Source organism: Opisthocomus hoazin, chromosome 6, assembly GCF_030867145.1.
Source record: "Opisthocomus hoazin isolate bOpiHoa1 chromosome 6, bOpiHoa1.hap1, whole genome shotgun sequence".
Classification (NCBI taxonomy): domain Eukaryota; kingdom Metazoa; phylum Chordata; class Aves; order Opisthocomiformes; family Opisthocomidae; genus Opisthocomus; species Opisthocomus hoazin.
The window spans coordinates 53,257,740-53,271,002 of NC_134419.1; the positions used below are offsets into that span (position 1 = coordinate 53,257,740).

A 13,263-nucleotide genomic window follows, 5' to 3' on the forward strand; every position below is an offset into this window, starting at 1 on the left:
CACCTCACTTGATGTGCACATGCAGGATTATGGTTCTGATTTAGTAGCGCACTTCCACATGCAGCCTTTCCAGCCCTTCCATGTGAGTGTACTCAGGTGAACATATGAAGCACTTCCCTGTTTTGTTTGTAGAGTACTGCTAAGACTACTAATGTATGTAGACATTTTTTGAATGGAGTCCTAACAAAGAAGGCCTTTGTAAATGGTCTTTAAATAATTAATCTTACTCTATAGTAATTTTATAATCGTTAATTTTTCGAGCCAGTTTCTGGGGGACTTGAAGCCTGTGCCTTGTGGACTTTGCTGTGGTGCAGAGTGAGCTGGATAGGATGCAGAGTCACTCTCCTTCGCTTGCTCCCCTGTTCCTGCAGAACTCCCTTACATCAGTGCTGCTCCCTCTCCCGTCCACCTCCTCCTCAGGACCCTTCCACTGCTTCCCCAGCAGCACCATCATGTTACTCTTTGTTCCCGCAACCCAACTCCCCAAAATGTCCAAGGAAGACTCTACCCTTTGAGAGAAGGGCAGGGAGGAGTAGGGTTTTCTGTTTTAACTCATTTGTTGCTGTAGCAGAGCAGTTGTGAGGATAGCACCACTCCTCAGGGAATGGTGGAGGCAGAGGCATAAGGAGACTGGGAAATGCTGAGTGAGGGCCAGGCTGAACCTGGTGATTACAGGGGTTTTGGAGGAGTTTCGCACATTTTGAATCACTTTATTTGTAGATCTTGACTGTCCCTGTGTGTTTTAGTTCAGTGCTGGGTCTTCCACTTCAGTGGATTTAGAGGTGGAGCTTCCTAAAAAGGTAGAAAATGTGTTTGTAATCAAAAATGTAATAAACAAATTGGTGAAAGTAACATAGTTTGTGAGAAGGAAGTTAAATCTACATGTGTAGATGAAGGTCAGATGCAAAAGTATATTGATACATTGTGTAGGTGTTCATAATGAAGTTACAACGTTATGAAATAAACACTGGTTTCCTATTCCAAGTATGTAGTTTTGTTGGTATTTGTATTTACTACTGAATTATGAGCTTTACTGAATACTTGCATTTGCTGTAGGAAGTGTAGGCATTGAAACAGAGATGGGTTTGCAAATTCCAGAAATCTGTGGTGAGTGTTTGCTGTTTGCCCTCACACTTACAGATAGCAGTGTCTAGAAGAAGCTTTGACAATGGGCACTGCTTGTTTAGAATCCGACAGCATATTGCTAAGCAAGTTTGTTTATTGCTTTCAGTAACGGATGTGGGAGAAAACCAGTGAGAAGCCCCGAACTGAGTTGAGTGACACTAGATTTTCACTTTTTAGTGTTACTGAGTGCAAGAAGGTTTATTTGGCAGACACTACTGCAGCAAACTTTCCCATTGACGTTAGTAGGAGCCTTGCTTGTGTAGAGACCAAAAGATTCCATTCCTGCGAAAGTAAATTTGTGATTACAGGATTTCATTTTGGAGGTAAGAAGAATGTGTGCATTTGTATAAAGGTTTTTTCTTAGTAAATGTCAAATACATGAAACTTAACCAATACCAAGAAAAAAGATGATGAGAATTACATATAAGAAACTAAGTAATCACTTTTCATTAACTTATGTAAAATTAGTATATAGACTATATTTGGCTGTCCTTGTTGTCCTAACGGGTTCAGTATTAAAGCCTTCCGAAATATTAGGATTTTTCAAGGCTGACTTAAAATTCAGTGGTTTGTGTCTTGACACTTGACTGTGAATTCCTTTCTTGATCAGTGTTTCGTTGGTGTTTGTACTGTATGTAATTTAATTTATGCTATGTAGTAAAATTTGACTCTACATTTAATTTTCCTAAAATAAAGGTTTTGCTGAACTTGTGAATAAGAGGAAAAAATTTTGTGTATTTAAGTGTAAAGCGTTTGCTTTTGTGACAGATGGTCACTGTCTGAGTTCTGCAGCACAAACACCACTGTTGCAGTGCTGCTCCAGAACATCATTGCTGTTATTCCGGTATGTGAGTGGAAGTTGGTACTCCTGTAAGGAGAAAGTGGAAGTTACATACAGTTTAAATTCCATTTTGAGCTTTATTTAAAACCATAGGTGTGCTAGGTGTGATTGAGACAGAAAAGTGATTTGCCATTTTTTAGGCTTTTTTTCCTCATGAGAATAAGCAAAATCTTGAATGTTCCTGCAGCTTTGTAGCTTGGTGGCTTAAGTGATCAGCATGACTATTTTTCTTTCTTCTATCTGAATTATCTTTCGCTGTTCCTCTGCCATATCTGTCACTGACTTTTCTGTTGCTAAAGGATGTTAGTTATTCCCTGTGGCCCCTCATCAGCTTTAAAGCCAGGCTAGAATATGGCCATAATATAGATGTTTACATTTGGAGAAGAGTTGTTGATGACATGTTGCAATGTGTGTTTGGGACCTGTGCTGGTATTTCAGAGTGAGGGGAAAAAGAGGATGTACGTGTGTGAGGGCTGGTTAGCATTGTTAACTTCCGGTGCTGTGCATCCTTAGCAGACCTGGTGTGAGAGCAGCCACTGGCATGTAGCAACTTGTAAATAATATAATTGGTTTTACAACAGATGGTTAGGCACTTAAACTGGACCCTAAATTAAGGACCTGAATATCTTCCTGGTTAGATTATGGGAACTGTATCATTACGCTGTCAGCTGGATGGTTCAGATCTTTACTGACCTGAAACTGAAGGGAAATTATTAACTTGTATCAGTTCGGTTCACTTGTGGTAACCTCAGGCAAGATCATTGTCATCACTTGTTCTTGTGCTGAGACATTGTAAGACTGTATCAGTTTATTTGGATTAAACATCCTGTTTTAAAAATACCTCTAAGAACTTGAATTTGAAAATTTCCCTGGATGAAAAGTGCATCAAAACGCCTAACAAGATGCCTGAGAGATTCTTTACTCTTTCTCTGTCCTGCTGCAAAAATGTGCACCGTAGTTCCAGTCCAGACTTCTCTGGCCTCAACTTAAAGTCATTGAGTCTTGTTATACTTTTGTCTGCTAGAACAAGGAGCCGTCTGTTATCAGCTTTCTTTTCCATATAGACTTAGCCGCAGTTTGTGGCTTTTCAGTTTTCTTTGGTAAATTGCAGAGAATGAGTAGAGAGTGAACTTGAGGCTTTCACTTCAAGATGTTTCAATCTTTCGTCGCTCTCGTGGTCGTCCAAGCCCTCCCCAGCATATCAATGTCTTGCTTGAATTGGGTATGCCAGAACTGCATGCTTTATTCCACTAGCAGGTAAAAAAGTGCCAAGTACATGGCAGAAAGTAACCTGTCTTTTCCTAATGATGTTGCTGTGTATGCACCAAAGAATCTCACTAACCCTTTTGTCCATGAAGTTGAAATAGGAGTTTTTATAGTTACTGTGCAGTTGATTATTGACCATGTTAATGTCTTCCTTAAAGTCATTGCTTTCTAAGATAGAAACCTGCATGTTGTAAATATAGTCCCGTGTCTTTGTTGATAGATGCACAGCTTCACCTTTAGCTATATTGAAATGTGTGCTTGCAGCTGGCTTGCCAGTTAATTTAGGAAGCATCATGTCTGATCTTTTCATTATTTGCTATTTTTCTATCAGTATTAACTTCACTCTTCCTTCAGGTCTTTGCTAAAAATGTTATATATAGCTGTGGTCTGTTCCCTGAAGACCCTGTTATGAACACTGTGACGATTCTACACTTGCAGTTAAGGGCCAGGCAGTACTTTCTTAATGCTATGGTGGTGGTTTCAGAAACGAGTAGCATTATACAAGAGACATTAGCTAGGATAGATGAATTCAGAGACTGAATTTCTTTCATCTCTGCGTTTGAGTTAAAGCACATTAGGGGAAGGTTGTATCAAGGAATACGTATTGCTGCTGATTGCATCTTTTGTGGCTTAATTGAGTGCTATATTTTCCAGAGCTGCCAATCTCTCCTTGAGTGCTCAGTTTCAATGTTGAAGACAAATCATTGAGTAATTCATAACACCAGTGAAAACCAAACCAAACCCCAGAACCACCAGGCAAGATGCTTGTTAGTGTTTGCTTCTGTGGCTGAAAAAGTACTGTAATGTTTTGGGTTTTTTGCTTTCTTAACATGTCCACTTGGTGGGTGCCTGTGTAGAATGGGGTGTCCTTCACTCTGTATTTTTACTTGCTCCTGTTTGTAGCTTTCACAGCCTAGAGCTCAGGGTTGACTGAAGCAGTAATTCAAGTTTGTGCTGAGAGCACCTATTTCCAAGTAGTAATGCAATAAATACACTTCTCTGGGCTTCACATTTTGAAGCCTTTAGAGCTGGAATTAGTATCCAGTAGTTTTTTATTTTGTTAGTAAGTACATCCTTTAAGGTCTGATACTGTAGATTTTCTTTGTAAATGGTCTTGCTGAAGCTGTTACACAAGGTGGGCAGGAGGATTGTGGTGATGGTGTAGGAGAGACAATGAAGAGAACAAAGATGTAAAGACTTTAGTGCCGTAATGTACTAATTCCTCGTGGAAAGACAAGGTAAGGAACTTTTCTGGTGGGAAAGCTATCTGGTGTTTGAAGAGGATGTAAGTGTAGATAAAATGGAGGTGAAACTGAGAAGGAGAGAGCTAAGCTGTAGCTTGGAAAATGTTCTTTGTTGTTGTGGCTACGGATGTGAAAAAAAAAATACACCATCAACTAGAGCAGACTTTCCAGCTGTTGTAAGATCCAGTGTGAAATGGTACCTGCTGTGACACTCAGGTTGGTGGCTTTGGGTGGATTTGATATTCAGAGGCTGGGGAGCTGGGAGTGAGGGGGATGCTTCCAGGAAAGCCCGGGTGTCCTGGGTAATCTCTGCCATGTGTCCCAGCTCAGGTCACTTTCTCTAGATTTGCAGAACCCCTTGTTCCCTTGAGTCTCCATGTAAACCAACCTCTCTGCTAAAACTTATCTCCGTCATTTTCCCAGGAGTAGAGGTTATTTGCTTTGATTGCATTAGCTTCTAAAATGCAGAATTAGTACCTGTCCTGTCACTCAGTGCCATCTGTGAACGTTGTTCTCTTGCGGAACAAAACGTCTTGTATATGCAGACTGTGTTACGTTAATAAAGGGCCCCATCTGTTTCTCTGCGCGAAGACCCATAGAAAATGTGCCTTACTGGAGCCGCCGTAGAAGTGTGGTATACCAAGAGACTGTTTCATGTCACTGGTTGTTACACAAGTGTGGTGGTAATTGCTTTATGCCTCTGGTGAGGTTCCTGGGAATATGCCCTAGCTTGCAGCTTGGTCCCTACTCAGCTGTTCTCCTGTCTTTGCTGGTGGCCTGCTTGGAAACCCTGCTCTGGCTGCAGCCTTGGGCAGCAACTTACAGCATTGCTGTTGTCTGCATTACGGTAGTCAAACATGAATTAGTGTGGTCTCAAATAGAGATTCATCCTTAATTGTATTCTTGTATCTGCATTTCTTTTGGAATGCAAAAAAACTTGGCTGTACTTAGAAGGTGTCCCATACTTTCCACAGCATCCTGCCTTACATTTGTCTCTGTTCTAACCAGTGCACGGCTTTCTACATAGCAGTCGGCATAAGCAGCTGTTTCTCCACACCTGTGCCCTTTGTCTCCCTGTCCCTGGCCTGTCCATATCTTACCTCCTTATCCCTCTGTGTTGGTCCTGTACAGTGCAGGTCCTGGATTCCACTGAATTTCTGCAGGTCCTGGGAAGCAGATGTCGGAGAGTAGGAATAAATTGTATACGAGTAAATTGCTGCTGGTCGTCTGGCTGATGCTTTCTCATCTCTCAGTGAAGCAGTGATACCTGACAGTTGGACCATGAATAAAACACTCTGTTCGAATGTTAGATGAAGTATGTTTGGGTTTTTTTCCGAAACAGTTTTTCTGAAAGAAAACTTCTGCTGTGGTATTTGAGCTCTGAGGAGCTGCCAGCTCTGTGCCAACGTGGAAGGGCACGTGGGGCTGTCTACGTGGCTGCAGACACTACAGCAGGATCCAGACTTACCCATTGCACTGCAGTGGAAAAGAGATGTGAAGGGCAAGTGCTTCTCAAACCACTCATCCTTTTATGTTGATGAATGTTGTGATCTTGGAAGAGCTGCCTTTCAGGTCATCATGGTTATTGGCACAAGCTAGGAGGTGCAAGTATTTTTTAATCTGTTGGACTAGTTAGGAGGATTTGGCATTGGTTACAGTGTAACTTGCCATGACTTGCTCCTAGAGCCATTTTATCAGTTGTTGATCTGGGCATCATCTGTTATTTCTGGTTAATGGGAGTAATTGTTTCTGGTTGTGTCCTTTAGCATAGTATGTGTTGTTACTACGTATAGAAGTTTGAAATGAGACATAAAACCTATGGCCTGCTCTCTGATGTACAGAAGATGTGGCAATATCTTTAGGGTAGCTTTAGCATTGTATTTTGATTGTGAATTGGTGAACTCTTTGCATCACCTGAAAGGCATCTTGTGTTAAAAGAAAAGTTAATATTAAAGTCTGACCCTTTTCAGAATGGTGAAATGATTTGCTGTAACTGTCTTTCCATGTGTGCTGGAAGCATTAGCTCACAGAGTGAATTCTTGTGTGTGTGTGTGTGCATATATGTGTACATGTATATAAGAGATAATGTCTGGTTGAAGTTTTAAGTAAGACAGCCATGGCTAAAGCAGACTGTACTCTATGGTTCCTGTCCTAATAGCACTAAGTACTGCAGAGTCTAAGCTTGAGTGTGATTTGTTAGTATTCTATGTCTACAGATAGAGTAGTGCTCTCCTTTATGCAGAAGGCAGGAGATTACTTTTATTGATCTGGTTTATTCTTCAGCTTTTCATTACACTTGTGTAAAAGATTTAGAAATCAATCAGGTCAGACTTATCTGCTTAACTTCCCTGAGTTTTAAGACTGTTGCTTGGAGTTGTGGTATCCTTGTCTGTAGTTTTCCCTACCCTTTTTTTAAGTCCCAATTCAGGACTTGAAGATGCATTGCTCCTAGGTCATTTAGCTGCAAAAGGTTTTTGCTGAGCTATTACTTTTGGTCTGCCAGACTTACATTGAGGAGAAGAATCAAACGAGCTCTGCCCCTGCTAGTATGTCTGCATTTCTTTTTATGTTGGGAAACAATAACTTTGCATATTGAACAGAAAAGGCCACTGGAAAGTCTGGTAAGAGAGGAAAGAAAAAGGTATTTTTGAGGATTCATTGCAGTTCAGTAACAGAAGAGAAACAGCAACACAGTGCTCAAAAGGAAGAGAGTTTGATTTGAAAAAAAAATCCAACTTTATTATAATATTTATTCTGTGTGTGTAAAAATAAAATATGAACCAAATTATGCCAATGACATGATTCATCTGGTTCTTTTTTCTTCCTCATTGCATGTGGGCAGCTTCCAGTAATGTTAGAGGAAATCATGATGTATGAGGAATAATTTTATTTTGAAAACAATCCCACTTTACTGCTAGGATTACTCGGGTCTTATGGGGACACAGCACTGCACCTGTGCGCTACTAGCAGATTAGGGAATATTCTGAGTATTTTTGAGCATAGAAATGTTTTTTGGTCAGATGAAAGTATTTTATTAAGGAACAACGTAGTTGAGAGGTGACATTTTTGCACTTCAAGTGCTGTGAGTGGACTCTGTGTCAGGTCTTCTCATCTCTGCTGATCATGGATGAACCCTCCTCCCCCCAGCCTGTCATTGCTCTCAATTTACCAGACTTTGGGTTTTTTATTTTTTTTTTAACATAGTGAGTGACACCCTCTAGAAATGAACGGAATACAAAAATGTGTTGTCATGTTGAAAATGTACAAATGTCGGGGAATTATTTTAGTTTATTTGCGGCTGTCTCTTCAGCCTCCTAATTGTCTAATTAAATGATTTTTAGTAACAATTTTACATGGTTGAGACAACTTTTGGACTGATAGAGATCTTAGATATACTTTTGCTGAACTAAAACCAGCAATTTCATAACCTAGTTCTTTCTGAAGATAAATTAAGGTAATTCAAATTGAGCTTTTGCACAGGTATAGAATTGTGGGGTTTTACTTCTCTGTGGTGAACCCTTAAAATATTTGCTGGTACGATTGCAGAGGCCTGTGTAATGCATTTACCCCTGCTAGCAATAGATCTGCTTAACCACTTTTGTGGATCCCCTAGAAGTTGCTCAGTGATCCCCTGGGTCTGTGGATCATTGATTGAAAATCACCAGGATCCAGAGGAGTTCAGGCTCACAGACCGTTAGTCAGCATCTACGTGTAATGAAAAAGTATTAAAGAAATTATCTTCCTTTCTGAATGTAATTTCCGTAGGTTTGACTTAGCTGCATAGGCACTGGACATGTTTTATGTAGCATTTCCATGAGAATATATGATGCCTCTCATAACATCTAAGGTATGCTGTGGGTTCTCAGTTTTGATTTTTGTCAGTCGGGAATCAGTTGTGAGGTGGGCACTGGGCTCCAGATGGAGCTGCTGGGTCCATATGCCTTGTTTTGCCTCAGGGTTTATGGCAATTCCATCTCTGTCGTTATGGTTAATCATAAATCTATTTTGCATTTGTTCTTCTGAGTTATTTTCTCAGAGAAGTCCATGCACTTCAGTTGGTATGACCATAAAGCCATGTCTGATTTAACTGAATGTTTTGTATTAAATTGGGTGCTCTTTTCTGGGAGCCACTAAGATGTACTGTGCTGGCGTATTGTTAACCAGTTGTATTGCTTATATCTGATTTGAAAAGCAGTACTGGTTTTCTTGTTAAGTAGAGCTTAAGGCTACAGATTATTTACATAACTATGAGATGTTACCGTAAGATTAAGTACCAGCACTGTCTATTGTGACTTAAAATTATTTTTGAAAAGCAAATTTAATATAAATAGAAATAAAATTTGATTGATGTAATAAAAATTGGATTCCTGCCTTTATTGCTGTTTCTGCCTGAGTTCCTGGGTTGTTTTTTTTTTAACTTAAATTGCATAACTCGTTCATATCCCTAATACTATTTTAAGGCCCGTCTATGTATCCTTTGGAGGACACAGTATTCTGACTCTGTCTAGATTATGACATTGCTTCAACCACATGAATTGGATGATATCAGTGAAGATGAATATATTTAACCAAATACTAGAGTTTAGAGTTTACTATAATACTGTTAAGGGTAACTTTCATGAGAGACTGTTCAGAAACCTGGAAGTTACCTCCTAAATAGAGAAGCTAAACACAGTATTTAGAGGGTAAATTTCAGGCGAGCTGATGTTAATTGGCTTACTATCCATTTCGGCTTAGGTTTTGTCATTTTTTAAGAACTTGAAACTAAGCCTGACAACCAGCCATTCTTGCTAGAGTGTCCAAGCAAGTGCTGTATCAGTTTATTGGTCTAGCCAAATCGGTATAGTTATACCAAATTACTACTAAACTTTGGTACAAGCCTTTAGATTTCAGTCCTGCTTTGAACTCAAGGGAGACTTTCTTCTGCTTATGCAAATTCATTAAAAATTGAATCCTTAGATCTGATTCTAAATGCTAATGTCCTTTATCTGTTCATTCATTTCTTTAGTCTCCCACCAGCACCACATGCACACACTTTCTTCGTCTGCCCTCCCCAGCAGTGGGGAAAAATAACTATAAATATGGATAGGGTCTTCAGGCTCCAGGATTTTTTTATGACTTGGGATTTTTCCAAATGTCTGTGCCGTTGCTTAATTAGAATAGTCCTCTGTCAAAGTAGGGTTTAATTGCTGTGAATCTTACGCTTCTTATTTTTAATGTTTTTGAACAGATGTTACAATAAATTTTTTTTTTTATTATTTTATAGGCAAATTTAGAAAACAAACCAGTAAATGGCCGCAGACCAGAACTCATGGAATGCAGTATATGTGGTCATGGCGAAAAATACAGGGTGAAACCAAACCAAACAGTACCCATTGAAAATGTGCAGTGTAAGGAGAAAGAAAGAATGACAGGCTTAGAAGTAGAGAAGTGGGCACATAACGAGAAGCCATCTTTTGGCATCCATGTCAACGGAGATATCCATGGAACTGTGACAGGCAGCGAACACTTGAAAAATGCTGAAGACAGTGAAAGAGCAGTCTCTCCCAGTCAGTTAGCTGAGCCAAAAAAATCATTCGCACAGACCATCAAAAATGGCATAAAACCGCTACATTATTCACCATCGGAAGCAGTTGCTTCACTGAAAAAAGTATCTGTAGAGGAAAGGACAGATTTGACAATTAACTCCCATATGCAATGGGCGAAGGGTACCAATCTGAATAACATAGTAAACACTCTGACGACTGGCATTGGCTGTGTTCACCCAGAAAAACAAGGAAATGTTTTGATGAAAGAGGAAAACTGTACTTGCAGCATCTTTGAGGATTCCGGTAAGTCAGTTTTGCAGACGAGTTCCATTTTGGATCTGCAAGAAAGCTTGTGTTGTCCTCCACTGTCTGAAGAGGAAGTGCATGTAGGGAAGGATGGCTTGAAAGTACCTAACACAGAGACACAGCATGACGATTCTTCACTCCAGCCGACTTTCTTGTCCCTGATTAAAAACAGAAATTTAACTGTAGAGCAGGTTGTAGCTATTGAAGCTTTAACACAGTTATCTGAAGCCCCTTTAGAAACAACCTCACCAGCTAAAACTGAAAGTACTGAATGTACGGAAGAAACAACTTCCAGCTTGCTCCATAGTTATAAAAGGGATATCTCATCTTCCTTCACATCTTCTACATTAAAAGAAATCGAGGACTCTTACCTACAGAATGAGCAACAGCTCTTGGCTCACTGCGCTCACTCGCAGAAGCAGCTCCCCAGTAAGGCAGTTTTATACAATGGCCAAAGTTCAGTTTCTGAATTGCATGATAAACCTGCCAGTCTGGCTGGTGAGATGTACAAATTACAGTTATCCTCAAGAGATGCCAAAACTTTATCTGACTTAACATCTAATACAAAATCATTTTCAGTATATACTACCAAGAAAAATTATGATCCAGTCACCCTTGCACGGTATTGCAATGCTTCACGTAATGTCCAGCAAGCAAGTCCCAACTTGGAAACCCTTGGCCAGTTCGAGCAAAAGCCAGCTTGTAATGATTTGAACTTGGACGCTAGTTCTTTGATTAAAGAAGGAGGAATTCACAGCCAGGATGAAGAGGATGTAGCTACGCAACTAACTCAACTTGCAGCGCTAATTGAATCAAACCAGACAAATCCAGAGCAGAAGAATGACATAAAGGCATCACTGCTTAATCTAATATCGCACGAGAGGCAGCCAAAATATAACCAAGATGTGTTACAGAAAAAAGAATCTGTAATTTTTAGGCATAATTATAGTTCCCTACTGTTAAAGCAAAAACAACCAACAAATAAAAAAGGAAACGCTGTACCATGGAAACCAAGACACAAAAAGAAGCCTCAAGAAGCACGCTATCAGCAAAATAATCAAAACCAGCTAGAGCTGTTGTCATGCCAGCATGGCGAGTTACAGGACATTTGGATATCATCAAAACTGCACAAGCTTGGTCAACACGTGCCACAGGACTCCAGAATAGCTCCGTCTGAAAAAAAATCTCCAAGAACCAAAGTACAAAGAGCACTGAATCAAAATACTTCAGCATCACAAGAAAAAACTAGATTATTTCTCCCACAAACGCAGATAAAATTCCATAGATGTTTACCTGAGGTACCGCAAGAGAAAAAAAAAGACAGGTTGTTTGGCTGTGAAGTGGTGAATGAGCAAATCAAAACAGCAGGCTCCGGTGACCCGTTAGGCATTGATCCACTGAAAAATGAAGTTCCTGCACATAACCAGTATAGCGACCTGTCCTCCTGTAATCCTCTGGCTGTTTCACAGTTGAAAACAGCACCCTTATCGAACAGACGAACTGAAAACCTACAGATGTTTACAGAAAAATGTAATTCTCAGGTACAGCAAACAGCAAGTGTCAGTCAGATGCATCCTTTGCCTCAAGCTTTTAATCAGTCTAACCTGAGACCTAATGAAATGCCTAGCGAAGACACCTATATTCAGCAAGGTGCTGTCGAACAACAAGTAGATTGGAAGTCACAGGTGCTGCCTGTTCCCTGTGGCAGGGCCCAGGCACCAGGTGCTGTTGAATCTCTCAGGAATATGGAGTGTGCTGGTGAAGTGACCGTTCTGACTTCAACCAGTTTAGGTACTGACCACCCACAGAGCACAGGCGACTCACGGTGTTCTCCAGCAAAAAACACACTCAGCAGTTTCCTTGAATCACCGATGAAGTTTCTTGATACCCCTACAAAAAATTTAATAGATACTCCTACAAAAAAAGGACAGTCTGAATTGCCAACTTGTGACTGTGTTGGTAAGTCTTTTTGCTAACTTTTGGCTGTACCTTTCAGATGGAGGTGTGTTTGTCTTGCCACCTTTAATGTGAGGAAGTGTACTTGACACTTCCTTAACTGTTGCAAAAGGATCAGTGTTTCGCCATTAGGAAATGGGAGAGAATTATTTTTTCCCTTTCTGTAACTTTTGCCTGGAGTTCTTTGAGCCTACAAAGCACAGCAGTATTGAATATTTTTGGTATTGCAACTGGCAGGTTTAAATTCTCTACTCCTTTTCCCTGGGTTTAAATTTTTTCTGTTTGTTGTTTTGTCATTGCTGATTTGTGCTCTGTGTGAATTTATCTGCAGTATATCAATCGTGATTTTTATGGTCTAGAAATAGTTTTTGCCTGAAATGGGGAAAAAATTTCCCAGTATATTGTCATTGTTGCCTCAATGCTGTCAGACAAGTGGCAAGGCATAGCTGTGGGTGGTCTTATTACTGTCACTGTTGGTCCTAATGACTAATGTGAGTTTGCCTTGAAGAGTCCCTGTTAAATGCTACTAGACACCTCTCATCGCAGAGAGGAGAGGTAAGGAGGAGTTCAGGTGACGCCACATACATTATGCCCTAGTGAGGGCCCATCTGGAGTACTCTCCAGTTCTGGGCTCCCCACTTCAAGAAAGATGAGGAGCTACTGGAGAGAGTCCAGCGGAGGGCTACGAGGATGGTGAGGGGACTGGAGCATCTCTCCTATGAGGAGAGGCTGAGGGAGCTGGGCGTGTTCAGCCTGAAGAAGAGAAGGCTGCGAGGGGACCTTATAAATGCTTACAAATATCTGAAGGGTGGGTGTCAGGAGGATGGGGCCAAGCTCTTTTCAGTGGTGCCCAGTGACAGGACAAGGGGCAATGGGCACAAACTGAGGCACAGGAAGTTCCGTCTGAACATGAGGAAGAACTTTTTCCCTCTGAGGGTGATGGAGCACTGGAACAGGCTGCCCAGGGAGGTTGTGGAGTCTCCTTCTCTGGAGATAT

At 40.6% G+C, this 13,263-nt stretch overlaps 1 protein-coding gene across 3 annotated transcripts in view; it reads left to right on the forward strand.

Annotated features, from left to right (window-relative positions):
• Window positions 1-13,263, forward strand: part of TET1 (tet methylcytosine dioxygenase 1) — a 68,024-nt gene that overhangs the window by 21,704 nt on the left and 33,057 nt on the right. For all 3 annotated transcript variants that reach the window (XM_075423121.1, XM_075423122.1, XM_075423123.1), the window contains exon 4: window positions 9,743-12,269. In XM_075423121.1, the coding sequence (XP_075279236.1) occupies window positions 9,743-12,269 (2,527 nt within the window). The remainder of the gene's footprint in view (window positions 1-9,742; window positions 12,270-13,263) is intronic.